Below are 26,993 nucleotides of genomic sequence, written 5' to 3' on the forward strand. Positions count from 1 at the left end.
TTTCTTAGTGTACTTAAAAATTTATATTATGAACATGGTTTGAGTTACAAAACCAATAAAACTAATGTTAAGAAGTAAGTCTAATTAATTACAAGTATGAAACAATTTCTTTGAAGAAAAGAGATGAAGGATTAAAAAGGAGGAATGAATATTTCTTACATTGCTGAGCTATACTCTCACACTTCTTTATTCCTGAGTTAAAGGTCATTTTTGGCCACATGCACGACAGTGTTTAAATATCCTTTGATTCAGCTTTCAGTATATAGACATTAGTCCAAATAAATAATATGACATGTAAGAAAAAGATTTATGTACCAGGATACTCATCTTACCATTACTTTTATTTGCAAAAGCTAGAAAACATTCCAACATCAGTAAATTAATGTACTTTTCCAAATATAGTCTATTGTAAAGTCATTAAAAATGATGTTTTCAAAGAAATCCTATAAGTGGGAAAAAAAAAAAAGTTCTCCTTCTAAGCTTTGATTGAAAAATTTTGATTGCATTACTATATCCAGAAAAAAAAATTAAAAAGGAGACCTGCAAAAATGCACTCTGAGGTATTAAGAGTAATGTTTTCTTGCCTTCTTTAACTCTATTTATCAAGTTTCTATAGTAATCTATATTATTACTCATAAAGAAATTTTTTACTCCTAATTTTATTCTCTAGAGTAGTATATTAATTTCTGAAAGAATTTTAAAAATAAATTCTGCTCTATCAATTTGGAAAACAAATTTTCTTTGAGCTAAGCTCTGTATAGCAACTGAGTTGTGAATTTTCTGAATTGCTCTCCATAAATTTACCAAGTCATAAATAAATCTCTTAGAGAGATAAAATTAAATGTGGGAAATAACTTGCTTTCTCCAAATATATTTAAAGCTCTTTAGGAGAAAAAAAATATAGAATAATAATATTATTATTTAAGTTTTACTCAAATGTTACATCTTCCAGACAGGGTCTCTATTCCTCCCACACAGAAGTGGTTCCCGCATTTCTCTCTCCTGATCTTCTTTAGTTCTCTGAATCTTTATCCTGAGTGCCTTGTATGTGCCACCTGCCTGCAGCAGACTGTAAGCTATTTGAGTTCAGAAATCATGGTTAATCCTCTTAGCAGTAGCCAGTAGGCACTCATTATATGTTGATTAAATAAATGAAGTGAATTTATTATGAAAACATCCCTAATGAGATTGATGTATTTTGGTGTCTCAGGTCCAGAGCTTTGATGAAGAGACTGGTAATCCTCTTGACATGATGTCGGGAATTGCAGGTAAGATTTATCAAGATGTGCAATGTCATCAATGGCCTTTCAGAGAGAAAATGTAAATAACTAGTACTCAACTTTCTTAATATGTAGGACTTAAACTACATATTATTATTATTATTATATGTAGGACTTAAACTACATATTATTTCATCTTCAGGAGATGGCATAGCTGGGGCACCTGGGTGGCTCCGTGATTGAGAGTCTGCCTTTGGCTCAGGTCATGATTCTGGGGGTCCTTGGATTGAGTCCTGCATCAGGTTCCCCACAGGCTTCTCCCTTTGCCTATGTCTCTGCCTCTCCCCCTGTGTCTCAAATGAATAAATAAATAAAATCTTTTAAAAAAAAGATGGCATAGCTACCACTGTTGCTATTTACTACCACTACTATTTCTACCTACTGCTATTAAAAACCTACTAGCAATGCCAGTGTACATGTAAATTTCAAACAACTTACTACAGATCTGTCCGATATCCCTGGGGCTAATGCACTCTGTGCTTTGTCTAAGATTAACTCTGTGTGATTTGATCAAGAGAGTGGAATGGATTCCACATAGGACTGGGACTGAGGGAATACTTTCTTACTCCTACTGACAACTGCTTGATGTTACAAAAGTCATATCATTTTACTGGTCCTTTGATAAGTGGGGTTAATTTTTTAAGTTTCTCTGCTAGCACTTATATTCTAAATTAAGTGATGGTAGGACCTTCTTATTAAACTCTTCGTGGAAACAAGTTGCCTAGATGTAACCTTCCAAATAATCTTTCAGAATCATGTTATATAATCCTAGACAGCAAAGAAGGAGAGCTTTCTCTACTCTTCATTCTTATGCTCCCATTCAGCCATCATTGTGATTCAGCATTTCCATGATCCTATAACAGAGCTAAAAGTAGACAGGGATTAGTGAAGCAAAATAAAGCAGATGAAGCTAGTGCATTTCCTGGAAGAAAATATGCAAATTTTTAATTTAATTTAGTGTGGTGTCAAACACATCTTTTTCATTACAAAGTGTATGTATGGGCCTCATTTTGCTAAATGCTGTTTAGAAATTATGCATTAGTAATTATAGGGTCCTGCTGATTACATAAATTGTTATCCTGCTCTTCGAAGTAATTACCACATAACCTGCATTGAGGTTTATAAGACAAAAATAAGCATCTGTTTTCCATCTAATTGAATGCTTCTCAATGAAGCTAGAGGTCCCTGTGCCAATAGGAACTGCCTTCCTTGACATTCAATTAAGAGGTCTGCTGATATCATGTAAGTCACCCCAATCATTCCAAAAATTGATTTGGTAAGTTAGGCAAAAGCACTAACCTATATTTAATTTCAAATTCAGAGAGCAAAGTAAGATGGGTGAAGGTTAGCCTAATGGAGAAAATCTGAACTAAAGTAAAGCAAATATAATTTATTACTTTCAAAAACAGTGTCATTAATCCAAGAAAAAATAGGACTAGGAAAAAAGTAAGTAAAACAAGTTCTATTTCTATTAATAGAGAAAAGGGAAAAGTATTACTTTTATTTATATATGAATGAATGAATGAATTCATTATATATAGGAATAAATTATATATATGAATGAATTTATATATGTGTATGAATATAAATGAATGAATTTTTTAAAAGATTTTTATTTATTTATTCATGAGAGGCAGAGACACAGGCAGAGGGAGAAGCAGGCTCCATGCAGGGAGCCCAATGGGGGACTCGATCTCTGGACGAGGGATCACTCCCTGGGCTGAAGGCAGACACTCAACTGCTGAGCCACCCAGGCGTCCTTAAATGAATGAATTTTGACTCAAAGTTAAAAAAATTATTTCATTCAAAAATGAAGGTACCATTAAATGGCAGAAGTGATCCTGTGCTACATCCAGAGCATAGCCCCTAACCCACCTGGCTGCTTCCTGGCTGTTGAAATACTTGCTCCCAGAACATTCTCTCTGGGAACCCAGCTCTCATGTTGTGAAAATCCCAAACCACATGGGAATGTCCACTCTGATAAACAGCCTTGAATGAGCCTCTGTGTGAATAAGGAAGGCATCCTAGATGTCTAATCCAGTCAGACTTTCAGATGACTTCAACCCAGATGTCATCTGACTGCCACCACATGAGAGAATCCAGTCCACAACCACAGAGCTGAGCTGAGTCAACCCACAGAACCATGATAGATAATAATCAACTGTGGTTCTAGGTCACAAATATTTAGTAACATCATGTGAGAGTAAAAATGTGAAACAAACTTATCCATTGTTGGTTGTCAGTTAAAAATCGTCATAATTATTTGAAGTACAATCTGTCAATGTCACATACTTTTAAATGTATGCAACTATTCCAGTTTGCAATTTGACCCATCAGTAGACTCCAGTGTACACATAAGAATTTTGACTGCAAAAACATATTTATAGTAAATATGCTAGAGGCAGCCTAAATGCCCAAAAGTATAAACTAGTTTTAAATAATTATGGTACATTGTTACATTAAAATCTATTCAGACATTATTTTGAGAAATGAGGCAGATACTTACGCATTGATATGGAAAGGTCTCTGAGACATACAGTTGTTAAATGAGAAAAAGTATGTGCAAAAGATTTTGTGTAGACACCTCTTTTTATTAAAAAAAATATCTATTTCTACTGAAGGGAGAGAGTATGCACAGGATGCATCTGGAAGAGCATATAAGGAACTGCTAATGGAAGTACCTTGACAGAAGGGAAACTAACATGTTTTAAATTAATTGGCATCTTTTCATTTTCTTTTGTTACCATGTGCATATGTTATTTTCATAACACTACTTAGCAAAAAATTCTGGGGATACTATAGGAAATTGACACCATAAAAATGGGAGATATTGTTATTAATTCTCTGCTCCCCATGACAACCAGTCCAAAATTTTTGGACACTTTTTCTTTTTTAATTTTTAAATAAAAATTATATGTAGTTGACGTGTGAAACATGATGATTTGATATACATATACATATCGAAAGGATTACTATGATCAAGCTATTTAGCATATCAGTTCTTCACATACTTTCCATTTTATGTGTGTGGTAAGTGCACCTGAAATCTATACTCTTTTAGCAAATTCTCAATATTTAACACAGTATTATTGACTATACTCACCAGATATCTTAGATCTCTAGACTTATCCATCCTACATAATTGTAACTTCGTATCTTTTGATCAACATCTCTTCCAAAATTGGGAGATTTTATTATTCCTCTCAGCTTTTTACAGATCAAGTTTGACATAATAAAAGGTGATAGATGATATATTAATATTGTAATTGATAATAACAATATTCTTTCTCAGTGTTCTTCGTATACTTTATCAGAAGAGTTAACAGTTTGTAAATGCAAAGATTATCTCACTGATTCCTTACATATGCACACATTATGTATAGGGCACCCTACCATGGATAAATGCAGTAATATTTGAATTTAATAATAAAAATACAAGTAACACTTCCTCCTCCCAACAAACAAAACAAAATACTAAATCCAGGTCTTCAGGATTGATTTTTCCATCCTAAAATAAATACAGAAGATGCTCATTTAAAACTGTAGGTTCAGATCATTTCAATAATAATGATGAATATTTCATATAAAATTAAAGAATTGGAAGAGAAGCAGTAATCTGAGGCAAATTCATAGCATTAATTGCTTTCATTATCAAACAAGTAAAAACTGAAATAAATTATTTGACTCAAGAAGTCATCATAAAAACAGTAAAATAAGCATAATTAGAAGTTAGAGGTTAATAAGCTAGAGATCAATCATTTAGAAAGCAGAAAAAAATAATTTGATAAGTAAAATCAAAACACTAGTTTTTCATGTGGGGAATAAAAACAAAGCTGTCAAACAATAAAAGAGAAATGCATACTAACGAAATTAGATAATCAAAATAAAATTAGAGAAAAGACAGAACCACTGATATATAAAAGAAGTTATACCATATCCAAAACCTATGTTTTAAATTATAAAGGAATACCAATACCAATACAAGTGGTATAATTAAAACCAGGGATAATTAGTATGAGTGATATTTTAGAAAATGTATGTATTCATAGTAACAAATTTTATATTGGTATTATGTTGACAATACTCATAATATACATATCTATTTTAAACCAAAACATTAACAAAGTATCGTAATAGAACTGCTAAGTAAACTAGTACCAGAGAGGGGAAAACAAACAAAAATTAAGTTTACCAAAAACTATCTCTAAGAACAGCAATGAACAGTGACAAAATAAAACCAAAATTGTTGCATAAGTAGGCTCTCTCATTTTTTCAAGAGATAATGGCTCTTCTGTAAAAATCTTCCAGATAATGTAAACATTTGTAAATCTTTCCAGTTCCTTTTAGATTAAAAAACAAAACCTGAACTAAATTTTACTTATGAATACAGATGTAAACATTTTTCAGTAATGATGATTTAAGTTCAGTAAAACATTAGAAGTATACTAATCCTTGAAAACTAGCTTTCATTCCAAGATTTCAGTGTTTCAACAATTGAAAAACCAAAATAATTTATCAACTACTATGATAAATTATTAAAGGAAATAAATGATATGATAAATTTGATAGCTTATGAAAACGATTTGTATTTTTATAAAATATTTCACTGTTTACCAACAGAACTTCAGATGAATGAAATTTCAGATAGACAGTTAAATGCAGAAAAACCACACCCACATTATAAAAGGTCTAAAAGTATAAACGTAGGTGAATTTTACATCATTTTGGAATAGACAACTATTTTTAAAGCTCGACTTAAAATGCAATAGCTATTTAAATTAAGCAATTTTCACAGCCTACCATTTAATACCTATATATGAAAAACAATCATAAAAAATTAAAATGTAAATGACAAGCTGAGAGTGTATTTTCATCATAAACAGCATCATAAACAAAAAAGGATTAACAAAAATTCTTTGCAAGTAGAAATAGAAGGAAATTTTCTTAGTCTAAGAGGTATCTACCAAATCTTGATAGCAAATATCAATCCTAACAATGAAACCTTCAAGGAAGTCCTGTTCAACCATGAATAAAACCTACCAGCACTGGGCAGCCTGGGTGGCTCAGCGGTTTAGTGCCGCCTTCAGTCCAGGGCATGATCCTGGAGACCTGGGATCGAGTCCCACGTCAGGCTCCCTGCATGGAGCTTGCTTCTCCCTCTGCCTGTGTCTCTGCCTCTCTCTCTCTCCTCTCTGTGTATTCTCATGAATAAATAAATAAAATCTTAAAAAAAAAAAAAACCTGCCAGCACTACTTTTATTCAGCATTAAACTAAAGGTCAAAGCAGAATGGCAAAACCACGAAGTAAGATGTATACACACTTACAAACTGTCCACATTTGCAAACGAAATAACTGTCTGCATAGAAATCCCAAGAGAATTAATAGGCATATAAATAGAATAACAAGGTTTAGCAAGTTTGTTGAATGCAAGAGCAAAATGCAAAAATCAGTATTATTTCCAAGCACCACCAATAACCAGTTAGGAAGACATAAAGGAAAAAAAAATATTTCTTTCACAGTTCCAACAACAATAAACCTGCAAGAGTACCTTTGAATATATGTAAATGAAGATTCAGGGTATTTATTGGGAAAATTATAAAATATTACTATGTCTCATAACAAAGACCTAAATAAAAGCAGAGCTATGTCATGTTCATGAACAGGAACACTCAGCATTACAAAGAAACCAAATCTCCACCAGTAATAAAATTGGCAAAACAGTTTCAATAAAAATCATAATAGAGTAGGTTTTTGTTTTAATTTTTGTGTGGAAGCTACAAGGTTGTCCTGAAATCCCAATGTACTAGTAAAGGGCAAAGAAAAGCTAAGATAATAATGAAGATCATGGAGGAGGAATCTGTGCTACTAGAAATGAACACTTATATCATAATTGGGAGTAAGGTGTTACTCCACTGTTACAAAAAAATTTTTTAAGATGATGAACCAGTGAAATAGAGTTCAGAAGTAGATCCCCTGCATGTATGGAAATGAAAAGTCAGAAAAAGCATTTCAAAACCAGTGGAGAAAGGATGAATGTGATTGATACAATTAATTGGTTATCCATATAAAAAAGATCAAAAATTAAACCCTTGGCTTGTCCCATTAACAAAAATAAATCCAAGTATAGCAAAGGTCTAAATGTGAAAAGCAAAGCATTGGTACTTAGAGAAGAAAATAAACAGGGTGTATTTATGACCTGAGAGCAAAATACAATTTCTTGAACAGGAAACCCAAAAAGCACACACTGTAAAAAGAAATATTGATAATACAACTTTATTATAATTGTTAATATTGGTTCAAAAAAGACAGCATACACAAAGTTCAAAGACCAGTCACAGGTCAATTATACTTCAAAAACAAACAATATCACAAAGTAGAAGTTATCTACAATAATATTCAGCAAAATATTTAAAAATTAACTGATAAAGAAGAAAACCCATTCTATGCTATTATAATTAGGAACGAATAAATTTAAATGATTAGATACTATTTTAGGCTGACAGAATTTTAAAAATTTGATTCTACCAAGTATTGGTGAAAGGAGAAAATAGTCTTACACAACTGGGGAGACTATAAATTGGTACAGCCTATTGCAAAGCAGTTTGGCAAAATCGAGTCGAGTTAAAGTTGCACAGACCCTTTGACTCAGCCATTTCATTTGTAGTATATGAATGAACTACAAATGTAGTATATATGCGATGAATGAACATATAAAAACTTTTTTGCAACACTGAAATAGTGAAAAAAACCACCTAAAGGCAATCAAATCAATAAGAATAAGGTTAATGATACTGCAGCATAGTCATAGAGTAGAATAATACGCTGCAATGATAATAAGCAAGTTAATTTGTCCACATGAAAAAATATCACGAATATAAGATAGGGGTAAATGAATTACAGTTAGGTGCATACAATATATAAAATATATTTACCTTAGCAAGTACTTGGTGTCTAATGTATATACAAAGTAAAAGCACAAAAATGTACATTGGAAATATAAACACCAAATTCAGGATTCTAGTTAACTCTGAGAAGGAAGGTAAGGAGGGAGGCGATGGGATCAGAAAGGGATAAACCCAGGTAAATAAGACTACTGTATCTGCAATGTTTCCTTTAAAAAAAAAAAAATCTAAAGTAACTATGGAAAAATGTTAAGTTTTAGTAGAACTGAAGGGTGTTTACAAGGGATAAATATAGGTTGTGTTATTTTCTATACTTTATACATGTTTGAAATTTCCCAATGCAAGAGAATTGAACAAAATATAAAGATGTCAGTAGGAATTATATTAAATAAGCTAGTGCAAACGAAGCAGTTTTCAACGTCAGTAATAGTCTAAGAAGTATACACGATACACTAAAATAGGCAAATGACTTATTAAATTGATGGAGGTTTAAGACATCATATAATCTAATGTTGGCAAGGATACACATTGCTTTCTGGAAGGCAATATATAACAATATATATCAGAAACTTTGCAACTGTGTTTATCTTCCTATGGGGTATCCCACTAGATGTTATCCCACCGCAATTATAATAGAGATGTACAAAATTAGAACTAGCTTAAATATCCAATATAAAGGATTGTTTAAATAAATCATGATACATTATATGGAGCACTATGCGGTCATCAAAAATGAAAACTGGGAAAAAAAAAGAAAACTGGTATTTCATGCCACAGTGGTTAAAAACTTACAATTAAGAGAGAAAAACAAGTCATAAGATAAAATGCGTTTCTACAGAAAAACATCTCAATTTGCTTATATGAAATCACATATATAATCTATATGATACACATAAAAACTGTAAATGTTAATAGTTGGGTGACCATCTCGTGGTGATGAGTTTCAGGTAATATTTTTTCTTCCAAGTTTCTAACCCTCGACCCTCCCACAAAAATAAATAAATAAATAAGTAAATACATAAATAAATAAATAGAAAGCACAAGTGTACACAGCATAGACAATCATGGTTTTTCCTTCTTTTGCTTCTCTGTATTCTCTAATTTGTCCACAACAAACTAATCATTCAACTAAGGTAATGCTCAATGGTCATTTTTACAAATGAAATATTTTGGGGGGTATTTAATGACAGCTAAATTATTAAGGTTTTGCAAATAAGATTTTTGTTCCAAAGCAGATTTGGAAAAGGTAGTTTTGAAGAGGTGCCTCATCTCCTGGTTGGCCTTTCAGTCTTCTTCCTCACCAATTACCACTAAACTAGATTCTGTTTAATTTTGTTAAATTTAATTTTAAATTTTAAATTTTAAATTTTAAAAAAATTTTAATTCTGTTAAAACTAGATCTGTTAAATCTTTTAATTTCCCATTCTCAATCTTTCTCTTTCTCTCTCTCTCTCTCTCTCTCTCACATCTCTCTGTTATGTCATAGGGGCTGGTAATACTAATTTAGAAGAACATCAAAAATAGCCCATTCTCATTTCTTAGCCGACAAACTCCACAGTCCTACTACTCTATCTCCTTTTTCTTCTCTATCTGTAAGCGCTCCCTTTATGCTACCGCTAGCCTCGGTAAATAACACCTCTGCAGGACTCATCTGGAAAAACAGTAATCATTTGTTTATGCCTCCCTCCTTTACACTAAATTATGTTCTGCTTGAGAATAGGAATCTTGTCTTATTTACCTGCCATCCCCAGGCCTAGCACAGTGCCTGACCCATCAGGGAACCGCATACATGACACCATCTAAGCTTCTCCCACCTTAGCCAGAAGAGTTTCCCTTCTAATTCACCAGTGGTGATTTAATGTTGCAACAGTGCACTGTGGGCAGAGTATATGATTATCTTAAAATACAGCACATGGTATTTTTAATGATCTTACTGGCATGGATTTCAGTATTTGTAAATCCGGACTGTCTCCAATATGTATATTCCTTTCAAATCTATGAATTGGTGCTTTCTTTTTGCATGTTGCATTTAGTCCTACGCGGTGTAGACTTCATTTATTTTGGTTTTGCAAACATTCCAGCAACAACTCTCAGAAAGTTGTTTTACCTGAATATACAAGGAATCTGTTGCCTAATTCGATATTCCAATCAGTTACAATTATTATTAGGAAGCAGTTCATTGTTTTTTTTGTTGTTGTTTCTTTTTTTTTTTAGCAGTTCATTGTTAATTAACAATTTATATTTGATACATTTGCAGTGTCCTGAACAGTTTCAATTACATTATTTAATCACCATACTACTCTTTCCTCTTTAGAGATAAGACATCAACAAATTAAGCAAGTTGCCTGAGTTTACACAGCTGGCAAAGAGAGGACCAAATTTCAAGTCAGGATCTTTTGGATTCAAATCTATTCCTCCTTCCATACTGAATTCACTCATTCAATGAATATTTATGAGCACTTATACATATAAGAACCTGGTCTAGGTGCCGGGGATACAAATGAAAGCAAAACAGAACTTAGTCCGGGGAAGCCTGTGAGTATCTGGAGGAACCACTTACTTATTGAATTACAATTGCCCTAAGTGTCACGAAGGAAAAGCAAAAGATGAATCAAAAGCTATTAACATCCGAGAAAGAGCCAAATACAGATTTGAGTGCCTTGCTAAAGCATCCCTTTAAATTCTTCTCACCATTTATTAGGCACTTACTCCATGCCAGGTGTGGTTCCAGGCACTTTATATGTATTAATTCACTGAATCCCCCCTTGGAGGTGGATCCTATGGTCACTATTCCCATTGCACAGATGAGCACAGCGAGGTGGAAGGACCACGTAACTGCCCACAGCCCCACACCTCAGAGCCCCTGACTGCCTTTTGTTTCTGGCTGGCTTCTGAATTGACTTTGAATGCACCTGGTCATAAGCTCTTAGCACTTGCCTTAACTTCTAGTGCAGAAAAGCTATTGCGGCAACAAAATTGCTTAAAGATAAACTTAGATCAGGAGACTCAGAAGATCCTGATTTCTGTAGTCATTCACACATGAATCTGCTTTGCCATCTACAGTTTCATACTTGGATTATCACCACCGGCCTCCCCGACGATGTGGGTTGCTAACTTGGAGGTAAAACATGAACTCCGCTGGCACCGAAAAGAGAGGCTGGAGTGCCCACCTCTTTTGTTGTTTGTTTGGTGTGGGTGGTGTTACTTGTTTGCAGAGAATTAGCACACAGGGAAGAAGGATAGGCAACATGAAGGGAACTGACTGATCACCCGTGACCATGACCGCCTGTTCGCACAACCGACTAGGACCAGGCCACTGGGAGAGCCCAAGCCTCCGCAGCCCCGTCCCTTGGCTCCGTCGCCTAGCCTCAATTTGAGTCCAATTGCTTAATTTTCTACCCACCCCACGAAAGGCAATTCCCGTGCTGCTCTGTGTCTTCTTTACATTTCTCCATAATGCCATCTCTGGCTGTTTAACTGCAGCAGGCTTTATGATAAGGGTTGTTGTTTGTTTTTTCTTCCTTGGCAGTAGGCAGAGACTTAATTTTAAAAGACACACTCAAACTCAAACAGCCCTGAACGACTTACACGGAAAGCAGGGTGTTTTCTAGGCTTGTTTTTGAAATATTACAATTTTTTTATTAGGCAATTTTATCATTGTTATAAATAAGTAATTGTACTGGGGAGAAGGGATAATCCTTATTTAATTAAATTCATCTATACTCCCAGGTTGGCAGCAACAAGACATATGTGAGACTAATACCCACAGCCTGCCTCTTTGCATGTGCAATTAAAAATTCACTCTACAGTAGCACTGGCAGTTTAGTGTTGCTTTTGGCATTTACAAATTCTTTTATTTTGTGACTTTTTTTTTTTACCATACACATATGCTGGAGCAGATGTTGCTTATTTGTTGTTTATTCAAATCTGTAGGCTCTGGCAGCTAACTCCATTGTTCTGTAATGAAGCTTTATTCACTGTCCTGTATTAGGACCCAGCGCCTGCACGAGAGGCTGCGTTAGTTCCCAGTAGGACGCCACAGTTATTGCCCTTGTAGTTGGCTGTTTATAGTTGGAAGCTTGCACTGGGGGAACAAACCACCACAACAAAGAGCTGGGTGGTTCCGGTCGGGGTGAGTGGGAGGGAACAGGCAGGAAGGTCACCCTGCAATGCTCTGCTCTGTAGCTCTGCCCGGTGGCCTCAGCCTGGCACCCACACTCTGCTGCCTTGGGGATTTGCTGTCTGAAGCTCATTCTCTTCTTGGACTTTCTTTCTCTCTCCCTCTAGTTATTTAATTCGTCCACAAGCGGGGTGCCTACTGCACCTCCCCACCCCCTTTTTTCCAGTGCCCCCCACCCCACCCCCATGTGGATTCCTTAACAGCCACATTTAGCCAGAGGACCTCTGTCCAGAGCAAAAATCTTCCATATATCACAGCCTCATCACCTCTTTCCTCATCCCCATACTGTTTCTGGCTGTCCACGTCTTGGGGTAGCCACACTTCATAAAGTCTAGAATGTCAAGGTCCACGTTGACCAAAATAAAGACCTACTGATCCCTAGAGCTCCTAATGCCAATTTTGCCTTCTGGAAAACCCCTGTCTTGGCCAGGAGGCAATCAATCAGAGATGTAACCACCTCCATCTGGCACATTATGACATGGAACCTCACTATTAACACATTTGTGATTCATCTTGTCCCAATGAGTGGTGCCAGGGATCAAACCACATCCTCCCTCCCCGTGGCAGCTGGGAGCACTCTAGCTTCCCAGCATGCAGAGTTAACACATCGGCTCCTGTGACATCGCAAGTAACAATTCTTTTAATTATCACACCTTCCCTCCCTCTCCCCACCCACTCCACAGACATTTTGGCACCATGGGGATATTTTGCAGCCGGCAATCAGTACTTTTCTTAATTGACTGAGTATGTTCCAATAGAGCAAAGCCTGGTATTATCCACTATGGAACGAAAGGGGCAGTTGCTTGATGCGAAGTTCTGTAGATTCAACACTCTCCATGTGCTTGGTAGCTTTTACCTCCATAAGGGTGCCACAGTGTTTATTCATTTTTTTTAATTATTTCTCTCAGTTGTCTATATATGAATGTGAATCTCTTTAGGATAGAATTCAAGGGCTGTTCCATTCTGGCCTCAGTCCACCCTGGCAGTCTTGCTTCCTCTCCCATAGACTGCACTGCATATATTGAGTTGCCCAGCATCCTCCACCATTCCCCACTTTTCCATCTCTGCAATGCATGGCTTCCTTTTCATGGAATCCACTCTCAGTCTACTTTGCCACGTGCCAAATGTCACCCGTCCTCACTGTCTCAGTTTGATTAGTACTCTTCTGTCACTTTCTCCAAGAACCCTGCTTCCTGGGGATACACCTTCTTCAGTGCTCTGCTCAATTTTGACATATGCCTTTACTCTAGGCCTTAACACAGTCTGCCTCGAATTATAATTAGCTGGTGTAAGACATATGTCCCTAACTAGATTGCTACTTGTTTTAAGGATTCTCTCCATGCGTCTTCACAGCTAAGGGTTGGCATCACATCTACAGAGAGGTTAGCATGGGGAATGGGTTTAGGAAACGAGAATAAATCTTCATTGAGCATTCTGTGTTACAGGCACTATACAAAGCACTTTACATTCTTAATTTATCCTCAAAACAACCATGGGATTTAGTGGATTTCACTCCCATTTTATAGATGAGAAAACCAAGTCTCAGAGAGGATAAGTAATTTAGATTAAGCTAGCTCAGCTACTGAGTGACTGAGCTGGGATTCACAGCTCTGTCTGACCCCAAGCTTTTATTCTTCTAAAACATTCCTCTGTTTCCTTGGCCAAAATTCTAATACTGTTATATTAGACTAGCCAAGACCACCATAATATCAAAATATAGGTAGAACTGGAGTGATAGTTCAACAGAGAAAGCACTGCTGTACTTCTAAGGAAATATTAAAATCAAGTGTATTAATATAGTTGAAATCATCTACACCAACAAAGGGAACAAACTGAAGTTTATGACCTAACCAGGGGTTGAGTTTATTTAAATTCAGACTTAATATATAATAATAATAATTACATTAATATTATATATAATATTATTCAACCTCCCACAGAACTATGCTAGATATGATATAAACAGGAGCATTCCTTGCCATGTCCCTTATAAATATATATATATATATTTTAACAAGAGCTGTGTTTCAAAGTTTTTTTAGAAGATAGTTTATATCAGACATGAAACCAAGAATGCTTTGTTTTATTTTAGCCTGAGAGATTGTCTTGGAAGGGGATTTAAAAAATCACTCTCTCACTGATCTTTCCTATCCTGGATTAGTGATTATGCGAGGAAGGGAGGGCGTGGCCAAGGTAGTGGATGGAAGCCACCAAAGATGAAGGAAGGGCAGTTAAGTTGATGTGTTGCAGATACTCCTTATCTTGTGCTTTATCTCCAATTTTTGCCCCAGCTCAGCCTCCTACCTCCTCTCCACTCCTTTCTATGCCCCTTTGATCACCTGCCAAGTGCTAGTATAAAACCTTTCAAGGTGAAACAAGGCCATTAATTAACAAGGCCATTAATCAAGAAACTAGGCCATTAATTAGGAAGGGTTTTTTTGTTTGCTTGTTTGTTTTGTTTTTTTGCCAAAAGTCCCAGGTTATATGAAGAGCAGTGGCCTGAGAAAGCACAAGAGGGAAATCATGGCTTCCCATCTCCTTTTCTAGGATCTGTCAGAAGAAAGTTCCCAATTCTTCTCTGGTGTAGCAGACATCATCCTATTAGCATGAGGCTCTGGAAAAGATTGAGCAAACAGGATATCCCGATGGAAAGAAAACTGGTGCTAGAAGAGGCTTTGAGCGTTAGGATTTTTCCTTCCATAACTGATCTTATTCTGATTGTTCTCCTTACCTTGGAAAGAGAGTTGGCATCTCCCCCTCCCAGCCTTCCCTGGGCAAGTTGAAGCCAGAGGTAAGGCTCATTCTTCTTTCTGGGTAGAGAGGTTAGAGAGAGGCACAGAGCCAGAGCAGCTGAGATTTTGATTGGTGTCTTCTGCTGCCAACTCTAGTCAGCTTCTGGTGCCCACACAGACGTCAACGATCATATCTGACATGGTCTATTTCCTGCAGCATGTGCAATTTGCCCACCTGCATGGCAATCCCACAGGTTTAACCTTGATCAGAGTCTGATGCATTAACCAATAGGTTTTCAAATTTATTTTATAAACTATAACATAGTATGAACTTGTAGATATTCTATTTTCATTAAATGACTTTCTTTTAAAAATGTGTGGAGTTGGTGTATAGGGACTTTCGAAGTTTGGTTTTTATCATTTTCGTTTCTATTACATGAATAAATAATACTGATAGTATAAATTCTTGCATTCTGAGAAATAAGACTATTTTAAAAGCCATTATTTGCTCTTTGTTAACCGGAAAGTGAACAAATTATGATTTCCTAGCATTCCAAAGACCCTGACACGCATATCTTGATAACCTAGTGGGGGACCTGACACTGGTTTGTTCAATGGGTAAATTAAATCAACAAAGATTTCCCAGGAGCTGTAATTCTGCCTATGATAAAAAGAACAAGCTCCTCCCTAAATGTCTGCAATGGTACAAGACAGCCAGACAGACAGAAACTCATGATGGCCAATTCCCTGAGGCTTACATGAAACCAAGGTCACACAGATAAACTTTGCAAAGATAATGCAATCCACTGTCCTAGAGTTCTGTTGATATGACCTGATATGGAGAAATAACTTTGAATTTAGAGAAATAAAAGATTTTTTTATGTCCATGAAACCCTCAGTTTCAAATATTTATATCAATTATTATATCGACAGAGGATTTCATCATGGAAATTGGAGAAACTGAAGCTTTACATGGGGATGCTGAACAAAAGATATGGACCACGATATTTCTGGAGAAGCATTTTTTTTTCTTTTTATTTTCCTTTGTGCATGTTGCCAACTCTTTCTATACTTTCCAATACCTTCCCAGTACATTTTTTAAGTAATATTTTACCTCATGTAGGCTAACAAATCTAATAATTTCAGTTTACTCTTGGCATCTACCATTATGGTAATTTTAATTCTTTTTTCCTCTGGATGAGATGATTTCTAAGCCTGCTAGGAAGCAGTCAGCTCCAGGATTCTTTCCTTTGCCTTTTTCTGGGTTAGATTCTCTCTTTCCTAAAGTTCAAGTCTTCTGTCTTTGAATTCTCCTTTTTGTTGTTGTTGTTGTTTTGTTCATAGAACATCCTCCATTGATTTCACTAGATAAAAAGGATGTAGTCATAGAACAAAGCCCTGCCCTCAGCGTGCTGTTCCCATCAGATGGTGGCTCTCTAATGCCTGGTATACAGTTGTCATTCTAGGATATCTTGGCAACATCACCTTGGAAATTCCTCTGGGTTTTGTCTTTGTTGGATCTCTAGTTTATTTGGGTTTTTTTGGTGCTTCTCTGTCTTAATGGATGCCTTCACTTTGGTGGAAGTCACATATCCATCAACATCATTTCTTTATTTCTGATGCTCCCTATGACAATTGCTGGTTCAATGTCAATTCTGGCCACTTCATATCAATGAAATTGGACAATTGTGGTCTTTTGTGACTGGCTTATTTCACTTAGCATAACATTTACTAGATGCATCCGTGTTGTGGCATGTATCCATACTTTATTCCTTTTGCTATTGATGAATAATATCCTATTGTATGGATATGCCACATTTTATTTATCCATTCATCAGTTGATAGATGTCTGGGTACTTTCCACATTTTGGCTATTATGAATAATTCTTCTTTGAACATTTATGCATAAATATTTTGGAGACATATATTTTTATCCCGCTTGGCTATATACATAGGAGTGAGATTGCTGGGTATTAGGTAGCTCTCTGTTTAACATTTTGAACAATTGTCAAATTGTTTTCCAAATCAGCTATGCCATTTTATAGTCCTACCAGAGAGCTGTCACACAGGTCAAATAGTGAAAATTATCCAGAAATGGGGCTTCTCTGGAGCTTTCAGATCCCTTTTGCTTCCTCCAAGAACTACTAGAGCTGTTGGTTTTCACAACTATCATTTTTCCAAGGGTACTAATTGTTAGGACTAATGTAGATCTGGGGAGAAAATGATGGGATTCAGGTAAGTTAAGATGATGCCACAAAATTCACTGTTATTACTTATATTCAGCTACTTTTTTCTTAAATATATGCTCCTTAGATTGTCGCAGGACTTTGGTTAATTTCTAGAGTTCTGAAAGAGTTCATTTTGACAATTCTTACCAGCATTCTTGTTGCTTTTATAGAATAATAGGATTTGGAGGTTATTTTTTTCACTCTTCTAGAAGTACTTCCCTTTCTTTATGTCTTTGTAATAAAACACAGTCCTTTACTGGAGCTTTAGTAGGGTATTTGCAAGAAAAAAATTATGTGTTCATTCTAACATTTTAATCCAAGCCCTATATTTGTGTTATTATTCAGTAACAATGGATTTTAAATTTTCAGCTAGTAGAATATCAGGTAATAAGACACACCAGAAGGAAAGATATTCTTAGTTAAGGCCATCTTTCTTTTAAGTTCCCATATGATCAGCAGTCTGTTTTGTTTCAGTGTGAAGCCAGACCCAGTGGTTATGTTTATATTTATGTTGTATACCCAATAACACTCTGAACATTCCTGAATTTGGAAAATGGCTCCTCAGAAACGCAGGTATCATTCTGAATTTCTTATTGCTCTTGTATAGTATGATGACATTAGGTTATGTTTGTGTCATTCTTGTCATTAATAAGAGCTTTGATGTTTTCTAGCTCATATGTTTGTTCCTCACATCACCTGTGCAATAGCTCAAGTAGTCAGGCTTATTACCCTTTTAGATGCCGGACTTTGGCTCAGGGGAGTTAAGTGACATGCCAGAGAACACCACTTAGTATGCACCAATGTTAGGAGTTGAATCCAGGTGACCTATCTTAAAGTTTAGAGACTTCTTTACTATACCATCCAGTGTCCCTGATCCCAAGTAGCATGGAGTTTTCGAGTTTTGTTTAGTACAAACCATCCAATGCTTAGAGTAGCTATACAACCTCCAAGATCTTCTTAAGCATGTAAGATAAGGGACCTGGGGAGGTAAGTCCAGGAATATTTTCAATAAATGATACTTTACAAGAGGAGGCTGGAACTAAATACCTTTGCTTTCGGAGGGGAGGAGGGTGTAGAAGAGACTATGAGACTTAACTCGAGCCTGGTAGCTTATCCGAAAAATAATTCTGCATGCAGGTCTGAGGCTTTATACTTTTCCTGATAATTCAACAAATATTTATTTACCACCCATTATGTGTCCAGAACCATAAATATTACTGACAAAGCCTCTACAAAAGGAAGAGATGACATGCAATTAATAGATAAATATGCCTCATGAATACGATAATTTTTGCTGTGTGGTTCAATACTGTACACCTAGATCCTTATGGCATATGCAGATCCTGGTACATAATTGGTGTTCAATAAATATTTATAGAATTAATTAACTAACAAGATAATTTCAGATAAGTTTAAAGGGTATAAAAAATAAAATGGGATAATATAATACAGAGTGTCCTGGCCCAGGGACTGTATTATATTGAATAATTAAGGAAGGTTTTCTGAGGAGAGACACCCTTGTCACCAGACTTTAGAGCAGTCATTGCTTATATTTGGAAACCTACTTCAGAGAGAACCACTGAGAAAACTCCTGACTTTATGCTTTCAGATCACAAGGAATCCTGTAAAGTCCTTTCTTGTGCTCTGGAGTAGAATGGCAGGAATGGACACTGGACCTCACCGAGGGTCCACTGCTAATAGTTTCCATCACTATCAGCCAAGGCTTGAGAATGTAGTTCAGGTTAATTTTGTATTAATTTTTAAAGGAGAATAGAATGGCTTCTAGGACATACATGTTGATTAACAGAATTCTAGAAGTTACCATAGTCCGGAATCAACCCTTAGAAAATAAAATGATATAGGTTCATTAAACATATACAGCCAATATAGTCTCATTTTTTCTTTGGGCACGGATTTGATATGGGTGCTTTATTGGAAAAAGGTCAGGTCACGTGCATTATTTGTGTGAACCTATGGTAAGTTATTTGAGGCCCACAAACCTCAAAGCTTCCATTTTCATGATGGACATGATAAAATTCACCCAACTTGACAGTTGTAAGGATGAGAGACAACATGTACAGAAATTAACAAGCAATAACAGCAAGCAGTAAATGGTAGCTATTGGTACTATTGTTGTCATTATGGATTCATCTCACAGATCATTTGCAAATCCTCCTCTGTCATGTCTATGGACAAAGATATAAAGGCAGAATCAGTGATTATCAATGTATTGTCCTTAGTACTCTTTTAAGAAAATGACATGAACTGATTTAAAAAATGGAAATCCTTTCTCTGATTCTTAGGAGTTAAAGTATGTGTATTTGCTTACACTAATTTTCAGGTAAGATCAAGATGATTACTAGTAACATACTAAGTATCAAAATAAGAACTAATACAAGTAGTGTGTTAGAGTGTACTGGGAATTCTAATTCTGTTCTCTGTTAAGAGGCTTGACTGCTATACAATGCTTTGACAGCATTACAAGATGCCTGTTATACATACAAACATGTAAATTGTTGGAATTCTTGCAAATTTCCAGAATTGTGGTTTGTTATCAATATAGTCATAGCATCATCTTTAATTGATCATGGCTTTCAATTTTGGCTTTTCTTGATTTTTTTAAAATATAAATCATTGTTAATTTATTTTTCTGTATTTATTATATTTATGGTTAGCCTTTCAGGGCCCAGAGATGAATATTTAGATACCTGGGCTTTTTGCTTTCAATAATTAGATTTTTTTAACATGCAGGTTCTAGAGCTCCATTATGAATCATTGCTCCCATTTGTCTTAGAAACTGACCTTGGGGAAAGGTTGTGTTAGAGTGATTTATTAAGAAGTACTCCCAGGGGGAAAAACAACAACAACAACAACAAAATAAACATAGGGGACTGAGGAATGGGACGAGAAGGAGGTAATATACACTTTTTAACACACCGTTCCACACAACAACAAAGATCTGATTTTTTCATCATTTCATTGAGTCCACATGCACTATCTGTTATTTTAGCTTTGAAAAGAGCTAGTACCTGAAATCACACAGTAGGTTCCCCAGATAACCGGAAGAGTAGTTTTCAATGGCTTTTCTCTGATTTCCTCTGTGCCCAAAGCAAGAAACAACATGAGGATTATGCATAAGTGAATGAGACAAAAACCTCAAGGCCAAGAAGATTTCTAAAATGAATATGCTGGCAGCATAAAAACATTAGCTTGTCTTTGAAACAATTGTCAGACTCCCAAACCTCTCCTGTCTTCCTTTTCTAAACCTGAACACTCCATTGACAAATGGGATGATTTTCATCTTGGTGGTTTGCATACATGGTGTAGTTGTCCTGGTTGTATTCCAATCTAAATAATTGTATCTCCTCTTCCTCAACCCCCCCCACCCCCACCCCCACCCCACCCCCCGCCGCCCCATTGCTTATATTCTGAGCGGCATTCTCTTTCCCTTTTAAACCGATTGCCTCTGGACACCACTGTGAGGTGGTAACAGCTGCAGGAAGATGCCGCAGAGATGGCTGCGTCGGTGAGTAGGTGTGTCCATCCCAGTACACTTTGCCTATCAACTTGTTCAATATTTAAAGCATTTGGCATCTTTCAGGAACAAAAACCTAGAGAGGAGAAGATCTTATGATTACTCTTCTAACCCTCAGCAGATTTGAAGCATTGCTCTCATTAGGGTAGAGATAACACCAACAATTAAAAAGTGATAGACTTTTGCAGAGAGCTTGATTAATGTAAAGGAGCTTCTCAATATGATGTATTCATTGATAACCTATCATAAAATTAGCCTTCATTTAGGTTGTCCAAAGTTATCACACCTCTGTGTGGTATTAAGGATTTCTAAGTTAAGCAAGAGGGGCATTGAAATGGAGACTGAATATTCCCAACAATTTAATTAAAAGAAAATGTGTTATCAGCACAAAATCAAAACCATCTTGCTTTTTGTAAAGAAAACTTCCTTGTAAGTAGAAATAAGAGTTCACACAAAATTACTTTGGGGAAAACACATTGCAATTGGCCTCCTCTTTCAACAGTTGTTCTTTAGGCAAGTTCCTTACCTTCCGAATAATTCAAAGTAATAATTCAAATTTCTAAGGAAAAAAAAAATCACCATACTCCTGTGAGTTTCTGGTTTATAATTGTGCCCTCCTCCAGTTCCTGCAGTAGAGACACTATGTTCCATAAACTAAGCAGTTATCTTGGTTTAAAAGAATGGAGATCAAATAACTATATTTCAGAAAAAAAAATTTGACTTCTTCAGAAGAAATGTGTTTAAATTTACTTCTAACACTACAAAGCACTGCAGGAAAAGAAAATATAGTCCCCTTTCTATTTTAGCAAGGGGAATGATGGGGAAAAATTTCAGAGGCACACTTGTATTTATTGTGCTTATAGAAATTTTACATGCTCTTCACACATTTTTCCTGGTTGTCTTAGCTTCCCCATGATCCTAAGGAAGCCTGGAGAAGGCAGAAACCCATTGCTCACAGACTTTTAGGAATTATCATACTCTCTTCAATACCATTAGTGTTATAGGAGCAAGGGCTGGGATGTCTATACCCAGATCGAAAGCGTAACCATTTCTCCAAACCCAAGATCTTTTCTGCTTTATGTATATCTTTCCAGTCACCACCCAATTTGCCCCTCTTCCCCCTCAATATGACCAATAGCCCATAGCAAAAAATTAGGGCTGCTCATGGGAACATGCAAAGAGGGCAAGTTTACATTATTCTTTGGGGGTTCCCTTGTCACATCCTTTTCTTCTGAGTTACAACCCTGCTGGAGGCATCAGGGTATTGCCACCGTTAGGTACTCATGTTTCACAAAACTTTTGGTCAAAAAGGGAAGGTACAGAATGTTTCTTCGCTCTTCTCTACCTCACTTCCAGCACAAAATGCCTCCAGGAGGCTCATCTCCTTAGAGAAGGTAGAGATGACGTTAAAAAAAAGGTCTTGAGCCAAGAAAGCCAAAATAGGCCAGAAGCAGATTTTCAGAAACTTGCCTCCTTTAATTGGGTTATAATGCAGAACACCATAATTATAGTTGAGGATTAAGACTTACCTGCAATTACTTCTAATTTGTGAATGAGGAAATCAGGCCTCGTAAAAGTTAAGGAACTTGCTCAAGTTCACCCAGCTGGCAAGTGTTGGCATCAGGACAAAGCCCAGAACTCTCTGACTCCAAATGGCACGCTCTGCCCAGATTCCATGCTGTAAATAACTTTATTATAAAATGTGCTCTGCTGATGCAGATTGCAGTCTATTAGAAGCCAAAATGGATAAGATGGTTTATCACACGTATCACGAGGGAGTGGGTGCCACAAAGCATTTCAGGATTCATTCTGGATGACCTGGCTGCCCATTGCCTTGTATATAGTATGTCTGAGAGAGAAAATTTCTCCTCCTACTCCTCTCTATCTCCATGTTTCCCTTTGTCTTCTTCCAATTTTTAAACTATACGCACTTTATCTTTAATAGTTATATATTAACCATAATATCTTATTACTTTTTAAAAATAGGTTTAGTCCCCTCTCCTTTCCTTTGTCTGTAAATACATGCAAAATATTCTTTATCTATCTCCATAGACTTCAGGGAACCATGTTCAACCCATATGCATACTCATGTTAGATATATTTAGGGGCAGGATTGGGGTTATATGGTTAGTTTTAGACAATCAGATTTTTGTCATTACAAAATAAAAGGCTTAATGACTACTTTTGTACTTTTATGTGTATACTTTTATATGTGAGGAAAGAAAGGCCCATGAGGTTAGTGATTCGCTCCAAGTGCCAGTGATAATTAGTGGCCAAATCCAGACCCAAGACTCTCAGTTTTGAATCTTCAATTCTGGTTGTATTATGATTAATAAATTCTTTTTGTAACAGGGTCCTAATTTATTCTATGTTTAAACCATATGTGTCAAGCTAAGTTTAAGCAGGTAAATCCACCATACCTCAACATTTTGAGGTCAAGAATAGTGTCTGACTTCTCTTCAATCCTCAGAATTTACCTTAGTGCCTGGCACACAGCAAGCACTCACAAATGAATATGTTGAGGACCAAATAGGTTCTTAAATAAAGCGTGTTCTTTAAACATTTAAAAAATCAGAGTAGACATTTTTTAGGATGGGCTTTTTTAAAATCTTTCCTTTATAAATTTATAACTGCTTAATCAAAATAAAATGATCTCACCTAAAATTAAAATACTATATTCTGAAATATATATATTTAGCTGCACTAAATGTTAATATGAAGTTTCTTTATTTACAGATATTTTGTGATAATAAAAACCTTCAGTAAACTTTTCTAAGACTTCTTTATCCATGGCTCAATATGTGATTTTTCCAGTGTTAAAAGGAGCCCAAGTTGATTCTAAAATCAAAGAACAGACAGAAGTTCAAGTGGGTTGTAATCTTGGCAAAAACATGTTCTACCAAGAAAAAAAAGGAATTCAGCCTCCAAATCTGTTACTGTGCATGCATCTTCTGGTTTTCCTTTCATATGAGCAAAGTCCAGGAAAAAGAATCATAGCATCACATAAAGCAATGGAGTATATTTTGTGTGACTAAAGATATAAAAATTGCTTGTTTGAAATAGGCCTACTGTATGACTCCTTTTGAAAAGTCAGTTTGAAATAGGGCACCTTACAACCACAGATATACTTTAAGTTTGGGTGTATAACCTTATGTTTGGAGAAATGCCATTAATAATATTTTTAATTGCCTTCACTAAACTGGTGCTACTAAGTAGGAATAAGTTTTCCTAGTACATTTTTTGTTTGAATTTTACTATTTACAGATCTGTGGTTGTTCTTTTCTTTTGTTATCACACTTCCCTTTCCTATCATGAATATCACAAAAATGGATACGACAGCTTAATTTGAGTTCCTTCCTGTAGTAGTTATTCAGGATTTCTCTTCAGAATAGTTTCTGGCATTTGAATCCAAACAGTTCTAGCATGTCAGTGAAAAACATGCTCTACCGGAGAAGCCAGTGCTGTTGGAACCCCAGATAAAAGGACTTAGTTTTAAACGTACACCAAAACTCTCGTTATAAGGCTATTTGTTCTTTGTAAAGGCCTCTGACATCCTCAAAGTTCATTCTCAGAATGTGAACTTCTGGAGAGGAGAAGCATGGTTCTATTCACTATGTATCCCCTGAATCTAGCACATTATCTAACACAACATGCACTCAAGAGATAAATATTTGTGGAGTGAATGAATAAATATAGCAAGCTTCTTCTAGAAGATAGTTAATCATCAGTTTTAAGATGATTTTTATTGCTTAGGAGGCATACCTTATGCATTGTGTGTTTCTAAAAAATATATGTTGGGAAAGACATCCTGGGATAAATTTCATTGCTATCAAATTAAATAAAAAGGCAGTCTCAGGATTTTTGTTTAGTATCTATTCTATCATTAATCTGTGGCATGTCTACTAGACAAGCTTGTCAAAATCTGGGCTGCATCTTTCAATTCTCTTCCCTGTCCATCCAGTGCCTGGTGTAGAGTAGCTAATCAGTAAATGATTGTTGTTAAATGAATGCGAATATATATAAAATAATTTTATCAAAATTTAGGATAACTTGGGAGCAATATAAAAGAACATTCATATTTTTTTAAAAAAGAACATTCATAGTGAAAAACAGAAAAGAAAAGAAAAGAAAAAGCTGACATGGAAATTATTCTTTAGAGCATCATCAGCATAAACAGGACAAAGAGAAGAAAGTGAGTAAATATGATAGATATGGAGGACACTGCCCAATTCTCTGCCCATTTTTTCTCCAAACTTGAGTGATTTGAGATACCTATAAAAACCCAAACCTCATTTTTATTAAAAAGCAGATTAATCAGGCATCTGGATGGCTCAGTGGTTGGCTCAGGTCATGATCCTGGGGTCCTGGGATTGAGTCCTGCATCAGGCTTGCCTCAGGGACCTGCCTCTCTCTCTGCCTCTCTCTGTGTGTCTCTCATGAATGAATAAATAAAATCTTTTAAAAAAAATTTTAAAAAGCAGATTATTCAGAATTAAAATCAAAGGATACAATACTATATGGAAATTAATCATGGCAAGGCATTTTTAGTTGTCTGATCGATTGTATTGGATATATCACTCAGGCAGGGAAGAGAAGTATATTCAAACGGTTTGACTGAAAAGATTTTGAAAAGGAACTATTCATAGGTTTGGGCTGGGTTCAAGAGACCAACAAGAGATAGGGAAGCACTCCAAGGCTAGCAAGAATAAAAGACCAGGTCTGAAAAGACAGAGAAAGAATCAGGCAGTAGGGCCAGGTAAAAGTGGAAGCCTGAGAGAAGAACACCTCACCAAGACTCTTACTGTAAAGAAATGCAGCCATATTAAAAAAACAAACAAACAAACAAACAAACAAACAAAAAACAACACCATGAAGGCAGTGGTTGAATAAATATGCCTTGTTCTTTCTCCTGCCTTCAACCTCCTCCTTCTACTAGCACCTCCCATGGACTGAACAGAAGTGTAAATTTGGAACACAGATAGGACAGAGAATGACCAGAGCGAGGCAGTGGAGGCAAAGAAGGGCAAATGGAGAGCAAACACACACAGCTGACTTCCCTGAGAATCCACCTTTGTCCCTGATGCAACCATGAGTCCCATGTCTGTCCCCTAGACTGCAGCTAGATGAAAATCATAAGCCTGATTCTTGAAGAAAATCTTAGTTCTCCAGCTTGGTGAATTCAATTTTTTTTCCTTTTTTTAAATCTTGGATTATTGCTTTTGATGAAGTAGGCTACCAAGTAAAAGGACTACTTCCTCCTACTGTCTGAGGATTTGACATAATTACCTGCATATCAACTAGTTAACTCAAGCACGAATAATGTTTGCTCCCAAACTGCTTCACAAGGAAAAAAAAAAAATATTGAACTGATTGTCTCTAGACCTGTGGTAGTCGACTCAGTACAGAAATTAAAAGTTCCAAAGATATTAGTATTACAAAATTTGAAATCTACCCATTGTCCCAAATGATAATGGGGACATTGTTCATTTCACCCTGGAAACTTCTAATTTTCTATTTTCAAATATAGGATAAACACTGGATCTAAATTTAAATATGTCATTACATTCTTCCAGGAGAGTGAATGCACGTTTGCTATTAAAAACTAGATCTGTGCCCCTTCTTTTTTGACTCAGGAATATCTAATAAATAAGAATCTATGGAGACAAAGAGGATATGTATATTGAAACAATACAATCTTTATAGATTCATATAAATGTTCTGTTGTAGAAATATTTAATTGAATTAGAATCCTAAATTGTTTCATTCCAAAATTCTGCATGATCAAACCCCTAATTACTTTATGTCACCTAGCTCCAGGCACACTGGCTTGTTTTCTCCTGTGGGTAGAAACATAGCTTATGGGGGAGGAGGGAGCAGAGAGAAACATCACAAGTCACTCCCTCTGAATATATTACTCTAAAGTGTCCTTTCAACAATTGTTAAGGTAATTTGTTGATATGATGATTTTTAAGAAAGTGGTATTGAAAAGATGTCAGAGGAAGCAGAGTGAATAATGCATTTAAAAATACAATGATTTAAAAAAAAATACAATGATTAGACCATGGGACCAATAGAGAGGAGTTTTCATGCTCACTTACTTCTCAACAAACATCCTCTTATTAGATGCCAGAAGAT

General features: G+C 35.8%; 1 protein-coding gene across 1 annotated transcript in view; it reads left to right on the plus strand.

Moving 5' to 3' along the window:
- ITPRID1 (ITPR interacting domain containing 1) overlaps nt 1-26,993 on the plus strand; it is a 110,172-nt gene that overhangs the window by 53,222 nt on the left and 29,957 nt on the right. Inside the window, 1 exon segment of the mRNA XM_038557250.1 lies at nt 1,211-1,268. Coding sequence (XP_038413178.1) covers nt 1,211-1,268 — 58 coding nt within the window.

Source organism: Canis lupus, chromosome 14, assembly GCF_011100685.1.
Source record: "Canis lupus familiaris isolate Mischka breed German Shepherd chromosome 14, alternate assembly UU_Cfam_GSD_1.0, whole genome shotgun sequence".
Taxonomy (NCBI): domain Eukaryota; kingdom Metazoa; phylum Chordata; class Mammalia; order Carnivora; family Canidae; genus Canis; species Canis lupus.